This window comes from Dermochelys coriacea, chromosome 8 (assembly GCF_009764565.3).
Source record: "Dermochelys coriacea isolate rDerCor1 chromosome 8, rDerCor1.pri.v4, whole genome shotgun sequence".
NCBI classification, from domain to species: domain Eukaryota; kingdom Metazoa; phylum Chordata; order Testudines; family Dermochelyidae; genus Dermochelys; species Dermochelys coriacea.
The window spans coordinates 7,020,246-7,034,731 of NC_050075.1; the positions used below are offsets into that span (position 1 = coordinate 7,020,246).

Genomic DNA, 14,486 nt, shown 5'->3' on the forward strand with positions numbered 1-14,486 from the left:
TTGGTTTGTGGTTTTAACTTAGCTGCAAAAGTGGGACAGTGTCTTGAAAACTCTATGGGGTCTTTGGGGACAGGAGTGTCCTCTAAGTGGGGAGGGGGAGTGCTGTTTATTAGTGAACATCACTGTAACTCAGGCCATGTGGTCTGGTATGGTGCTGGATGGGTTCTGTCCTCATTTGGGGGAACCCATTGGGTTCACCATCCCATGACAGCACACTGGTCCCAGGCAGCAGACCCACAATTCCTGAGTTACTGTCCCACCCCTGAGTTAATGCAACTGTCACATTGTCTTGCAAATGGTTGAAATCAGGGTTCCGCCCACTTCTGCTACCCCCCTGTCCTGCTAGTGCAGACATCCAGCAGTGTGGCCCTGTGGGTTTGGAAACCTGCGGCCCCCGGAGGTTCTTTTCCCATGAAACAGTTTTCACAGGGCCAGAATTTCCCTACTCACAATGCATGGAGGCCATTTTTGGTCCTCCTTTTTCTGGAGGATACGATACATTCACTGCCCTGTGTGATGTCACATCCTGTTACATTGTAAATGAATGCAATCACTGCCCCATGTCCCATCCTGTTACGTCCTAAATTAATGAAGTCACTGCCCCATGTTGCATCCTGTTACTGTACGTCCTAAATTAATGCGGTCACTGCTTTGTGTTGCATCATGTTCCGTCTGAAATTTCTTCCCTGACTGCCTCGTCTCCCAAACTGAATTAATGAAAGCTCTTGACCCTCCTTGCATCTTCCTATGTCCTGAATCAAGGTAGCTGTCACTACACTTTCTCATCAGGTTTCACCCTAAATACAGCGGTCGCCACTATCTGGCCTTACGTCATATTTGAGGATGTATATTTGTGCCGGGAGACTAATTTAGGACATCCCGTGATGCCAACAGCTATGCTAATGTAGGCTGGAACCTCATGAAATGGCTGTACTCATTTAGGATGCAAAGGGAGGAACAAGTGGTAATAAGCATTAGTGGATTCGGATGGCTCTTTATAACACAGTCTATCATGAGCTCTGATGGGACACTGACTTTTATCTCACAAGGGGCATGCATAGCTTTTGCCCATTGCCCCGTTGGCAGTGGGAGGTATGTCTATGCCTAATTCAATGTGCTGGCACCAAGCCTGTTACCTTGGCATGGCACCTCCCAAATCTGATGCGTTTTGCATTGACCTTTACTGTTGTGGGAATTCCCAGTTCCTGCCATCTTCACCACCACCTCCTAGCATCATGGAAGTCAAAGTGGAATGTGGTTCTTAGAGAATTGATAACCCTGGCGCACATCCTAGAAGTTAGAGATAGAAAAAAGGCGGTAGGTCATCTTGCCCATCCCTTTGAAGAAGTCTCCAAACCAAACAGAAGGTGAAAAGAAGCTGAGTGCATAAGCCAAGAATCTGCAGGAGTATTTTGGGGTGATAGGCAGGAATCTGTTCAAGGGGTCTTTTTATCCAAGGAGTCCAGAGCGTTCTTGGGTAGGAATCAAAGCATACACATAAGGTCTTCTTTTTTGAGGAGCTCAGCTGTGTTCTAAGGAGATAGCCTAGGTGCTAGATTTATACCCAGGACACCTTGACATGGTTTGTTCAAGAAGCACTCTCTAGCACACTCCTGGTTGTAAAAATTACTCCATAGAGGACCTGCAGCTGAGCAATTCCAGTGTTTAGAACCACAACTTGCTCACATGCAGGATCAGGGCAGAGGAAAATTTAGTTGGTGAAGAGGATTAGAATAGTAGCATCTCACCTGGTTTCAGATCCTTGTATAGTCACAAATAGAATGAGTTTAGTGGTCTCATGCTAGTTCCGAGTGGATGTTTGTCCACACTGCAAAACCACTGCACAATTTGGCATGATTGGCTGTCATTGCTTGGAGAGGCTCCGTTTTGGAATAGCAAGGCAAGGATTGAGTTTCATAGGCAGAGGTGTGCATTGATCCAGAACTGGAGGAGCAGATGTTGTGGCAGATCAGGGCTGAGAGGCATTGGCGGAGCTGTGTTGGGGACCTTGCATAGCATTGGCTGCCCTGTTTCACCTTAGGTAGTGGCATCAGTTTCTCACTTGGAGTGCCAAATTTACCCCCAAATTCCCCCTGCAAAAGGACTGTGAAGGGTGGCTCAGGAGCTGCTGTCTCCCATGTGCTGCTCTCTGCCTTTCTCACTCTGTGTCTCTCCCTGTCCCATCTCTTCTCCTTGTTTTTCCAGAAAAGAAAGTCCAGTTCCAGCGTTCAGTTAATGGTGAGTGTCCTTCGTCTTCCTCAATGCCGCTAATGCTGGGCCTCTCCACGTGTGCCAGCCTACCCCATTCTTGGAGCTTACCTTTGACACGGGGGGTAGGGAAGAGGGGACACTGGGTTGGAGGGAACATTTTCAAAGCAGTATCACCCCCAGATCCCTTGAACAGGGTTGGTGGTGCCCAAGGCCAAGGGGAAGCCAACTTTGCTTCCTGCTGGCAGGCCATCACACATTTCTTCCAGTCCTTCTGTCTGCAGCCTGCATCAGTCCAAAGAGCCTTGAAAAAACACCTCACTTGGCTTTGCTGGAACTGTATGGTCACGGGAGTCATAACAGCAATGGCAGCCCTTGCCAACCCACTCTAGTGGATTATGGGTAATACATAAATACGCCTTGGCTGGGATGAGCTAGTGGAGCGGTTGCCCTAGCTCAGCTGGCAGTCTCATCTTTCCTGGGAAATTTGGAGAGTGGATGGGTTCAGCGGCCCTGGTGCCTCCCTGTGCAAATCTGTGTCTCGGTCGGCGGTTTGTCTCAGCCTTTGGTAGTCCATGTGGGTCTCGGAAGCCCTCTCTGTTTTACTGTCCATTTCTCTCCCTATTATGCAGTCAATGTGGTCTCTCTCACTCCTGCACAGTCCCCTCACTCTCTCATCGCAGTTATCTCTCTTTGTTAATTTGTACATTTCTTTTCCTATTGTACAGTCAACATGATGTCTTTCACCCCTGCACAGCCTCTCCCCACCCTTTCTGGCTGCAGTCCTAGGAACCTTTGACACTCCCCCGCTCCCCCCAGATCCGACCCTTGTATGTCACTGTAGATGGTTGCAGGAAAGGCATGTCCACTCCTACAGACACAGCCCCCTTCTCTTTGATTATCAGGTTTGAAAGTCAGGGAGGGCACTGCAGTTGCTAAGCTAGAGTGGTGGTTGATGGCTGGCTCGGTCAGCTGGTGTTTTACCTGGTTTTGGTCCATTTGCAGAGTTGGGTAGAACCTGGGTGACGGATTGCTGAGTGCACAGGAGCCTTCAAACAAACAGCGTAGAGCAGGTCTTACTTTTCCTCTCTCCTTTCTGTTCTTTGCTCAGGAATCTTCTGAGAGCACTAACACCACCATTGAAGATGAAGACACCAAAGGTACAGTGGATGACCTTCAGGAGTCAGGGAGAAAGGTGCAGGGATCCTACCCTTGTCACTGGACCCTCCCAAGTCAGACATAGTTACTGTCCATGCAGTATAAACTCATTTGTGCCTCGTGCCTCAGTTTCCCCATCTGTAAAATGGGGATAATGATACTGAAAGTGCTTCAAGATGAAAAGCACTAGATCAGAGTTAGGTGTTGTTATTACTAGGGTACCCAAGTCTCTGTGAACATATTGGTCTTGACACTAGGGAGAGATTTGGCCCATTTTATCTGCACACCCAAGGGATCACTGTAGGAGAGGCAGATGACTGGCCTCAGTTTTGATCCCTCTCTAATGCACAGTGTTTTACTCCAGAACATCACTGCAGCATGCCATTCTTTATGCGGCAATATACAATTAGCCCTTGCGTTAGTCTGACCCTGCCAGAACCCATCCCGGCACTTCACCAGGGATCTTCCCAGCCTTCGCAAGTGCTTGAGCTCAGCAATCCCTTGCCTCATTCTGCAAGCGCTGCCTTCCCCGCTTAGCTCCTTTTCGTTCCTGTCCCTTCTGATCCTGTCCCTGCCACTGGAGACAGTCTGAAAAGTTAATCAGCTTTTGGGAAGAGCCTAGGGAGGAAATACCTTCAAGCCAGCCCTGTCAGGGCTAGCTTGCCAAGAATAGCCTGGGGAATAATTGTTCAGCGCTAATTTGTAAAGTCTCCCCAATGAACTGAACCCAGCAGCAAGTGATGTGGACTCTGGCCTGACATTAAAATTAATTGAAAATTCGTCCTCACAGGGAACAACTCCCAGGAGACAGGGAATGGAAATTAACATTTCAAAGGGTGGAAACACTTCAGGCCGAGCATGCAAGAAAGGTCCAGAGCTAGATATTCATTTTTATTAATGACGTTCTCTCTCTCTTCCCCCTTTGGCATAATAAAAAATTAACTCTACTTTGTGAGTCACACAGACCCCTGGTCTGCATCTGAACTGGACTTCATTATTAAGCACTGGGGGTAGCTCTGACAGGCTCCTTCAGAAGTGCCAGCGAGTATCACTGGACTCATCCCAAGTAGGTTTAGGCTTATCCCAGATCCAGCTGGGAACAGGCATGGAGACGCAAAACATCAGCCTGGCCCCTGCTGAGAGTTACATTTGCTGGTTCTCTCCTGGAGTTTTCTGTGGGCGATGGAATGGAGGCAGGTGGGATTCCGAGGTCAGACCTCCCTCTGAGACATGCAAGGAAAACCCTACCTCCTCCTACCGTGGGGCAGAGGCAAGGGGTGTTTTTTGGCTCGCGTGGGAGAAGTGCCACCCACAGACTAGGATGATCCCAATTTAAGTTTCAGCTGTGATCACAAGCAAGATGGACACCCAGCCACCAGATGAGGGACCTGTTAGCTGGTTCCATCCACCCTAGTGTTTGGCTAGGGGTCTGCAGCACAACATTCTGGCTAGTGAGCAGGATAAAAAGTCTTGGGAGAGTCAAGCAAAGTTCACTTGCTTAGAGATGGTTAAACTGATGGAGATTTACTGGCCAGATGGTGATGCTGAGGTCACTCAAGACTCTATACCACCATTTTGTACCACAGATCGGTCACTAACCCTCTACTTTTGTAAAAAGAGATGAACATTAAGAATTCCTGTAAGTGTCCGTGATTCTGAAGGAGCTTCCTCATCTGCTATTGTTAGAACTTTTCTATCTCATCGTTCCCAGGCCCTTTCCTGCTCCCATCCATCCAGGCAGAAAACCCCGCTTTCCATCCTCTGGGCCCCTCTCCCCCGACAAGTTTTTTCAAGTGAATGGGTGAATGGGGATGCCCTTTTTCGCATGGGGACCTCAACATTTGTGCTTTTGGCACCTTAGAGACTAACAAATTTATTTGGGCATAAGCTTTTGTGGGCTAAAACCCAACGAAAGCTTATGCCCAAATAAATGTGTTAGTCTCTAAGGTGCCACAAGGACTCCTCGTTTTTTTTGCTGATACAGACTAATACAACTATCCCTTTAAAATTTGTGCTTTTGTTTTTTTTTAAACCAACAGTACGAAAACAAGAAATTATTAAAGTAACAGAGCAACTGATCGAAGCAATAAGCAATGGAGACTTTGAGTCCTACACGTGAGTGTATCTGGGGTGGGTTCTGACTGTACAATGAGGAGAGGGGGAGTTTGGCTCAGCTAGCTAAGTGGAGTTCAGTTAGCCGCAACACTGCCAAGTGCTCTCGGCTGTGAGAAAGGAGTAGGTTGGTTTGTGTGGCCATCCGGTGGGAAATGTCAGGTTGCTAAGATGGTGAGACCCAGAAAAAGTAAGTAACTATTTCAAGACTCCAGAGGGTCAGCGTCAGAGCTGGGCCTGGAATTCAGGAGATCTGATTTCCCAGTCCCATACTCAAACCAAACCACTGTACCATGCCACTCTCCCCTCATTATAATGGATGGATGCATTTTATGGATTGCTAAAGGATGAATAATTGTGATTTATAATGGAGGGAGGAATGTTATTTCCACACATTATTACTCAAAAGTGCCTTGTGGTACTTTGAAACAGCAAGTTTCTACTAGCTGAGCAAGTACTACTCAAAGACATTCCCTCCTACAAACTCCTGCATCCAAAGCCTATTTAAGAGGTACTGCCGAGCTCACACAGATTTCACTTCCTGCCTCAGAGACCAAGAGCAGGGGTTCATTGGTATGGAGCAGGGTTAGATTTTTATTTGGGTTTTATTTTGTCTCAGAAAAGAGGTCAGAAGCCTATTCTAGGTCTGCAAAAGCTTAGGTAGTGTATCACAAAGATCCAATTCCACATGGTGAGGGAGGTATTGTAATTCTCTCCCTCAATTCTTGGGATTAGCTCAGAGCACACAATTTTTCAGCTAAGTCTTTCTATCCCTCATTAAGGGGGATGTGCAAAAGGCAGCTTGGGTCCAGACGGAGGGGCCAGTTAGCAGCTTCAGTACAAGTGTTTTGGGTGTTGCAAAACCTTGTTGTTCTGCACATTCATAATGCAGATCTGGCCCCCTTTATCTGAACCCTTCGCAGCTCAGGGGGTTTTGGGTAAATGGATCTGACTTGGGCCCATCTGCATGATGGAACTTCCCACTGCTTGGTTTTGGTGCCAGCCACAAGCTATCTCCCAGGTAACATTTTATGTCCATTTCACAGGGATGAATTGTGACTGGCATATTGCCCTGCTGCTTTTTTGTACACTTGTGCCAGGGACTCTGAAGCTAACACTATGAGAAACAGGGCTCATGTCTCCCTAAAGTTCTTGATGCTTTATTTCAGCAGCTCCTGCCATTAACTCTCATCATGAAAATGTGAGGATAATCCAGAGGAGTATTTGGGGATCTTTAACTATGTCTTTTAAAAGGTTGATAGGTTGTGCATGCATCTGTGTAGCCCTTGTGCCATGCAGAGGAAACAGCGGGGTAGATTGTTCCTGCTATCAGAGAACTGTCATTCTCAGCAGGAGCAGATCTTAGGTGAAGTGAGAGAGAGCTGGGACAGAGAGAGGGGATGTTGTGCTCTATATTCCAGAAAAGACTCCCAGAGCTGGGATGAATTTATTGTTATGTAGCAACATTCCCGGAGATCTTCCAGTTTGAAACAATGAGATAATCTCCCCCCTCTCTCTGTGCTTTGGCTTCCTCAGGAAGATGTGTGATCCTGGAATGACTGCTTTTGAGCCCGAGGCCTTGGGGAACCTGGTGGAAGGACTGGAGTTCCATCGATTCTACTTTGAAAACTGTAAGCAGCTCCTTTCCCCCCCAATAGGCTGTTGACCTCTCATGTTGATATGCTTTGATGTCGCTTGGAAGAAGCTTGTGGCTTCTGCCTGCCAGCCGGCTGGGCTGGGGCGTTTCTCGATCTCCTCGGATGGGAAGTTCTCAGTGCTGTCTCCTGGCCATCCCAAAAGATCTAGGTGGGAAGCAAATCAAATCTGTTAAATAATTTGAAATGGGGAGCGGCTGGCTCATGGAGTGGTGTTTTGGTTAGTTGTTGGTTAGTAAATTTTTTATAGAGCGAACCCTTCCCAGTCTGAGCTGTGTTGATGCAGAAATGATCCAATGCTCCATGGCACTGGCAGGAAGTCCGCTTGCTAAGTATCTCCCCTTTCTATATGGCTACAGCCTGTGGTGGTTAGTCAAGCAGAGAGGAGATTCCCCACTCACACGGGACCCCTGCCTCTGTGTAATTCCACCTGCCTTCCCCCATGTCCAGTGTGGTCCAGGAACAGCAAGCCGGTGCACACCACCATCCTGAACCCGCACATCCACCTGATGGGAGACGAGTCGGCCTGCATCGCCTATATCCGCATCACACAGTACGTTGATGCAGGCGGTATCCCACGCACTGCCCAGTCTGAGGAGACCCGCATCTGGCACCGCCGGGATGGCAAATGGCAAATTGTTCACTTCCACAGATCTGGAGCACCTTCCGTTCTACCGCAGTAAGCCAATGAGAAACTATGACCGGCCCTTTCCACCAGCCATTGACTCCTGTTCACCAGGCACGGAGACTAGAATGGGAGAGGAGAGTAGGCGTGAAGGGATAAAGGGCCCACTAAGGGAGCTGAATGGACCAAGAGTCATTCCAGGTCCTTGTCTCTTAACAGTGGCTGACGCCTGATGCTTTAGAGAAGCTTAATAGGCTTCACAGAATGCAACTACCTGTGCAGAGCTCCACCTTGGGGAGGGAAGTTCACTTTTGTCCTGGCCCCAGCTGGGGCTCAGCTTGTGCCTTGAAGTTGTAGGACTGACACCAGTATAATTTTATCCTAGATAGTGTCAGGGCTAATTCAAGCAAATTTGCCCCCCATCCCTGCGCGGAGCCATTCAGTTGGGTTCCCCAGCCAGGTCCAAGGTAAAGTGTGTGATCTGCCCCAAACTCTTGTGCCAGGCCAGATGGAGTGGGGTGGGAAGAGGAATAGGTCCAGGACTACAGTGTGTGCCCATGGAGGGAGTTAGGGGAAAAGCTAGCAGTCCCCCTCATTGATCAAGAGAGGTGTGGAGAACCTGCCCCTGCCCTGGGCAGAGCTGTGATGGGAGTGGGGAGGAGACTTCCTGACTACCCAGGGGACTCTGGTTCTGAGCACAGAGCTCTGGCAACACTACACAGCTCACACTTCATCCCCCGCCGCACTGCAGCATGACCCAGGGTCTCCCTGTGACTGCAGGTTTGGAAGCGTTATCTGGTCCGGCCCTGCATATTTGTTAAATGCCTCATGATTTTTTTCCCCCTCCAGCCTGCTAAGCTCTTTTTCCACATCCAGCTTGTGGCTTCTGCCTGCTAGATCCATTCTGCATTGGAGCAGGGGCATCTGAGGGGAGGGAGGGAAGGGGCAGGAAAATCCATCTAGGAAGTGGGATGAAATTCTGTCTGGATTCTGTGCATGACCCAGTCACGAACCTTAGGGCCTGATCCTGATGGTGCCCGGCCCCTGCAAACTCCCACTGCAGTCAAGTGTCTCATGTCCTCTCTCTGCTGGGAGATGCAGGCACTGCGTCCCCTCCTGATCATGTGCATGGGCTGGATTCTCAATTAGCAAAATCGGAGTCAATGTGGCCCAGTGTACGGCTGCATGAAAAATCAAACACAGGTTAGGTGACTGATCTGCGGGGGGTTGCTGGTTAGCTCCTGCGGAAGGGGGGGGCACAGGCAGACACAAGAGACGTGCCCATGAGGCCCTTCAGAAGGACAAACGGAATGAAAAGTCTTCCCCCTCCCCCTGACTTGTGTTTTCCAGCTGAAACATTGGCCGCTCGGGCCAGGTTTGTCACTGCCTCACTGCAAAGGGAATACCCACCCCCTTCCTTCACCTATCGAACTTGGCTGCTGGGTCTACTGCTTGGCTCTTGCTAGAATTCCTCCTGCCCACCTGGCTCCTCACCAAAAACAAACAAAGGACAGCAAGGCCCGAACGAGCTTTGAATTGACTTCTCTCTCTCTCTCTCGCTCTCTCTCCCCCTGTACTGTCACCTTTGGGCATAACAAGCACTGTCAGGGGCCCATGCGCAGGTCCCACTGCTTCTGTATGAAACCATCTGCGGTAAGACAATTAAAAACAAGTGGCCAACACACAGAACGTGTCTGAGGCGAAGACCTCCACCCACTGCCTCACCAGAACTCACAGATCCCCACGCATCCTCCCTCATGGCTCAGTGCATTTCTCATAGGACGGGATAGGACTCCTACTCCATCTCCATCCTCACCTCCGCCTGGGAGTCTCCGGGGACCAAGGCAGAAGGGTGGAGCATGAGGGGAGTGTCAAGCTACTTTGGGCTGACCAAGGTCTGGGGCCTCCTCCTCTCAGCACCAATGGGATTTGCCTTATTGGGTGTCTAGGTACCTGATCTGATGCCCTTGACCTTGGCATGTTCCCCACACCACTCCCCCTCAGGGCTCCTGCCCTCCCAGTTCTTTGCAGCGACAGCTGAAGGACATCTGCTTAAACTCTTTCAATGTCCTACTCACTTGCTACTCTAGGGCGAGTAGGGTTTTATTGTGATGGGTGAGTAAAATGTATCCTTTGTTTCTCTTTCTAGAAACGGCTGGGTGGGCAATTAGCGTGCAAACTCACTGGACTGAGCAGGATTGTATGCATGGCCCAGTGAGTTCTCACGCTAATTTTGACCATGCTGGTCAAATGTGAACATTTTCCTTTCTTTCTCCCTTCTCCCTTTGGAGCGGGGCTTAGAGATGCTGGGAAAAGAGAGAGAGAGATTAAGAAAACAATTTCAAGTGCTTTATCGGCACAATAAGGTATCCAAGTGCAACTAAAGTTGAGAGAGCAGCTCTCTGTGCAGAGGGCAGTCATAGCCATGGTTAGAGGTTGGGTATGGTAGCTGGCTCTTCTTCCGCAAGCATTATTTATCCATTTCTGAGTCAGTGATAGGAACTGTTTCACTATTAGGCAACCTGCCATCATCCAACACATTGCAGGTGGTCTTCTTTATCCTCAGCCAATTTAAGAGACCAGCTCCAAACATCTAGTGTTGAATCTACCCCTTTGCCCCCCACATTCCTCTTTCAATCTGCCCTCCAAGATTCAATTTTCTCTTCATTTTTAAAGGCCACCCAAAACCAGGAACCAAAACCCTTCCCCATTAATCAGCTTCAGGAAATTCACAGTATTAATAACACTGGTGCTTAAGGAAATAGAGCCGGCTGTTCATTTGAGAGAGAAAAATAAACCAACCGCACGATACCTTCCAGCAAAGATGGCGAATGTAAACTTTAGTAATAAAACTTTGAGGAATCCGATTATGCTTCGAAGAAACAAACAAGCCTTTAGCTATCTCTTCTACTTTGAGCGCATGCCTTTTTATAGGGAAAAGAAACCTACTGTGTATTTCGTAAATTGATTTTGAGTATTTGCTGAAATGGATCTTTATGTAATAACTAGAAATACTGAACGTTTTGGGGGGTGGGGAATTTTTTGGGAGTTGCTGGATTTTGGGGAGGTTGTTTTTGTTTTGTTTACATGTGGGAGTGGCTTGGCAACAAAGCGATGGTCATAGTGAAGGCGGTCCCAAGAGGGCAGGGTGGGGAAAGTTCCATAGCTGGTTTTCCTGTGAACCACGCTGGGCCCCTTAAGACACATGGTCATTTCTATTTGCAATGGAAATGTTTGAACGTCAGAAGTGCCCATTTGAATGGAGACAACTGGACAGTGAGGCATTCCTGGACTGAAGTTGCAGGTTCCGCAGGGAGAGTGGTCATCTCCAAGGGACATCTGAGTCAGCTGGCAGGAATACAACAGGCATGGGTCATTTCTGAGCCTGTGCATTTTCTTGAACGATAAACAACCATCCAGTGGTTCTTACAGCGCCACCGTTATGTCAGTCTCACGACATCGGGAGGGGCTGGCAAGACGTCTATTTTTGGTAGAGGTATGAGAGGCGTGATCTGGTTATTTTTTGGTAATCCTTCCATTTCCTGTTCTCTTTTTTCCAACTGCAACTTCTTTACTCTTTGATGTGAGGTTACTGCAGTGCACTTGCTCTGCCAGGGACTTTCTAACTGCACTTTCTTCATTTGCATGACGTTTAACTTTATAGACGGTGCGTGTATTTAGAAACAAACAAACAAAAATGCTTGTTTTGGACAAAAAAAAACAGTATATTCTCAATGTAAATTCTAAATGGTGTATTTTGCCTTTTCCGTGGTTTCAAGTGCTTAGCTCGCCATCAAAGCAGGACGACCGCCTGCTGAAACACAGCCATGTTTGCAAAGTGCGAAAATATTTTCTCGTTGGACCTGAGGGGAAGAAATCCAAGCAGCCGGGGCATTTAACAAGCTTCAGGAGGCATGTTCTATGAGATTCCACTGACCCCGTTGTGAGCTCATTGTGTGGAATGGGCGTTGAATGTGCCTTTTTAGGGACATATCAGCCAGATTCTCTGCTGATGGAAATCAGTGTCTCTCCATGAAACTCAATGGACCTATACTGATTTACAAGGGAGTGATACTGATTTACGCCAGCTGAGAATCTGGCCCAGAATCTTCTCTTAAACAGGCACTCTCATGCTGTGGAGAGGATCAGCCTTTTAGGGCTGCTTTTTCACAACGTTTTTTTCTTCCTGTGTTTGCTTAGTGCCAAAGCTATTTGTGTCTAAATGAGGGCGTTGGCTCTTTCACAGATTACTATGCTCCTCTAGAACCTACTGTGAAGCCAACTCTGATGAGGTGTCTCATCCACCTATTAATCACCATGCCATCTGGGCATCAGCAGTATTTTGGATGTTGTGAACATTCCCAGGGCGCTGCCTAGATTGTGATTTAATTGCAGGAGCCGCCATGAAGACTGCGGCCGTCCTATCAAGTTCCATCATCGTAATCTGCCCCCAGTGTAAATCCACCAGCGGAGGTTGTAGTTTGACTCCAGCCTGCACATATAGCTTCTACCTTTGCGACTGATGGTGGAGCTGCACCCGTGGTGAGTTCTGACTGTAAAGTGCAGCTGGATTGGACAGACGGGGAGGTAGGGTGACCAGACTTCCTGATATTAGGGACTTTGTCTTATATACGCAACTAAATCCATCCCCTCTCCCACAAAAAGTGTCCTGATTTTTCACACTTGTTCTCTGGTCACCCTAGGGGGAGGGGGTGCCGGAGGCCAGGCTTAGAACACAAATACCTTTGAGAACATGGAGAGGAGCTCAGAAGAACATTGACCTTTGTGCAGAAATGTTCTCCTTTCACTAGATGAGAGCCTCCTTTGAAGGGCTGAAGCTGATTGGGGGCCATGGTAACACTCACCTCTGCTGCTAGGGCTGAACAGCCACATCCACCTAGGCCCCACCCATTTCTGCACCCAGTTTGGCTTTGCTTCCAGCATGGTTATGGCCTGACTTCTTAGAAGTGCGTGGTCCCTACTCGGACTGTTTCCCCATGGACCTCTTTCTCAGGGGAAGGCTCATCCTCAGTCCTGGGCTGGATGGATGCCATACAACACCCACGGGACTTTAATAATAATAATGAGCCACCTGAGCGTTTCCAAATGAAGCAGTTTCCCTGAAGAGGCTGGGGCTTTGGCTCTTTTTTGTCTCCCAGGAAAAGAGAATCCTGACAAGGAAGAGGCGCTCCAGCCTTTCACATCCTGCCCACCACGTCTGCTTTTAGCACCCGCACTTTAGGCCCTGCTAGCACAAATGGATTGGTTTTGTGCCCTGGTCTCCAGTCCCAGCTCGGCCCGGACACCTAGAAGAGGTCTCCACGCTGGTCTTTGTCTGAGTAAGCATTGACACTGTACTAAGCTGCAGCCTTCCTTTAGCAGCCATATCAAAATTCCTTTATTGCTGGTCAGGTCGTGGATTCCTGGGTCTTCCCCAAACTCTCCAATTCCTCCAAGACAAAGCACCCTCCATCACAGCAGACTGGCTCTTCTTTGGCTTCCAGAACAAAGGGCACCGTCTCTCCCACAGTAGCCCAGTCCTCGGGGCCAAGCCACACTCCATTATCCTCCTACTTCCCCTGTCTGTCACAGGAGACCACAAGCAACAGCTGTGGTGACAGCATTTGCTGCTGTGGTTTCTGCTTTGTAGGCTGGAGGAGGTGGTGGTGGCAATTCCCTTCTGAGCCTCGGGAAGCTGCCAGCCTATCTGCAGCAGCATCTCTTATGTCCTTGCTGTTGCTGTTTCCCTCAGCCTGGAAAGAGACGGGCAACTTTAGCCCCTTCCTACCCTCATTGCCGCCCGTCTGTGAATAGCTATGCTCTGAAGGGTGGAAAATACCTGATCCCCTGAGACCTGTCCTGCAGGCTGTAACACTACACCATCCCATCGATTTCGGTTACAAGAGCTATGCAGTGATGGTATCACGTCACAGTCCACCGTAAACCGGCCTGTCCATAAGCAGCACTAATGTTATCATGTCTTCTGGTGTCTTTGGAGCAGCTTAGGTTTGCATCTTGCCACGTCACTGAAAGAAAATGACCTGCATTAAACCCCTGTGAGCCTCGTGCGTGAAGGTTCTGTGGTCTATGGGGACCTACATGGTTAAAAAGTCGCCTCCCTGGTAATTTACCCTGTAAATTGTTGGGAGGACATTTCAGGCTCTCTTTTCTACAGCGGAAGCCAATCACTCTGCCCAGTATGATGAGCAAAGAACTCAGTTCCTGACCCCAAACCCACCATGACCATCACCTAGTGTAGCTTCACTAGGGAGCTGGACAAGTCAGCAAGCAGCAGGCATAGGCTGGCGGTCCATCCTGGTGTTTCCAGGATGGCTCTGCAATGGTGCTGTGGAAGTCCAGCTGGTGCAAATTCTCCTTGATCAGGTGTTGAAGATAGAGGTAATGCTATATCTAATGTTTGCAGTGGGGCACCATGACCACAGTACCTATGGAGGATGGTGACATTGTGTCTTTAAGACAATCCTGATGTAGTCATGTGCCCCAGGAGTAGCTTTCCCCTGAGGACAGCAGAGATGCAGAAGATCACGCAATTAGCTCCTGCAGACATCCCAGGAGCATGATTAACCCTTGTTTCTAGCCCAGAGAAATACACCTGTTGGTGTTTATGGCCGTGTTGGGGGCATATTCCCTTGGGCATGCTCAGCTGGGTTTTCAGGAAGTTCTTTGTTTGGAGGTATATGCCTACATTCCAGTAGTTTTGGGCCCAC

The 14,486-nt window shown here is 48.8% G+C and overlaps 1 protein-coding gene across 3 annotated transcripts in view; it reads left to right on the forward strand.

Moving 5' to 3' along the window:
* CAMK2A (calcium/calmodulin dependent protein kinase II alpha) overlaps positions 1–14,281 on the forward strand; it is an 80,374-nt gene extending 66,093 nt beyond the window's left edge. The window contains exons 14-19 of one of the 3 annotated variants that reach the window (XM_038412950.2): positions 2,206–2,238; positions 3,320–3,368; positions 5,406–5,481; positions 7,015–7,109; positions 7,584–7,812; positions 9,109–14,281. In XM_038412950.2, the coding sequence (XP_038268878.1) occupies positions 2,206–2,238; positions 3,320–3,368; positions 5,406–5,481; positions 7,015–7,109; positions 7,584–7,812; positions 9,109–9,112 (486 nt within the window). In that variant the 3' untranslated portion in view covers positions 9,113–14,281. Of the gene's footprint in view, positions 1–2,205; positions 2,239–3,319; positions 3,369–5,405; positions 5,482–7,014; positions 7,110–7,583; positions 7,817–9,108 lie in introns of those variants that run through there. The other 2 variants (XM_038412951.2, XM_038412953.2) reach the window with 2 other exon arrangements.
* Positions 14,282–14,486: the final 205 nt, after the last annotated feature.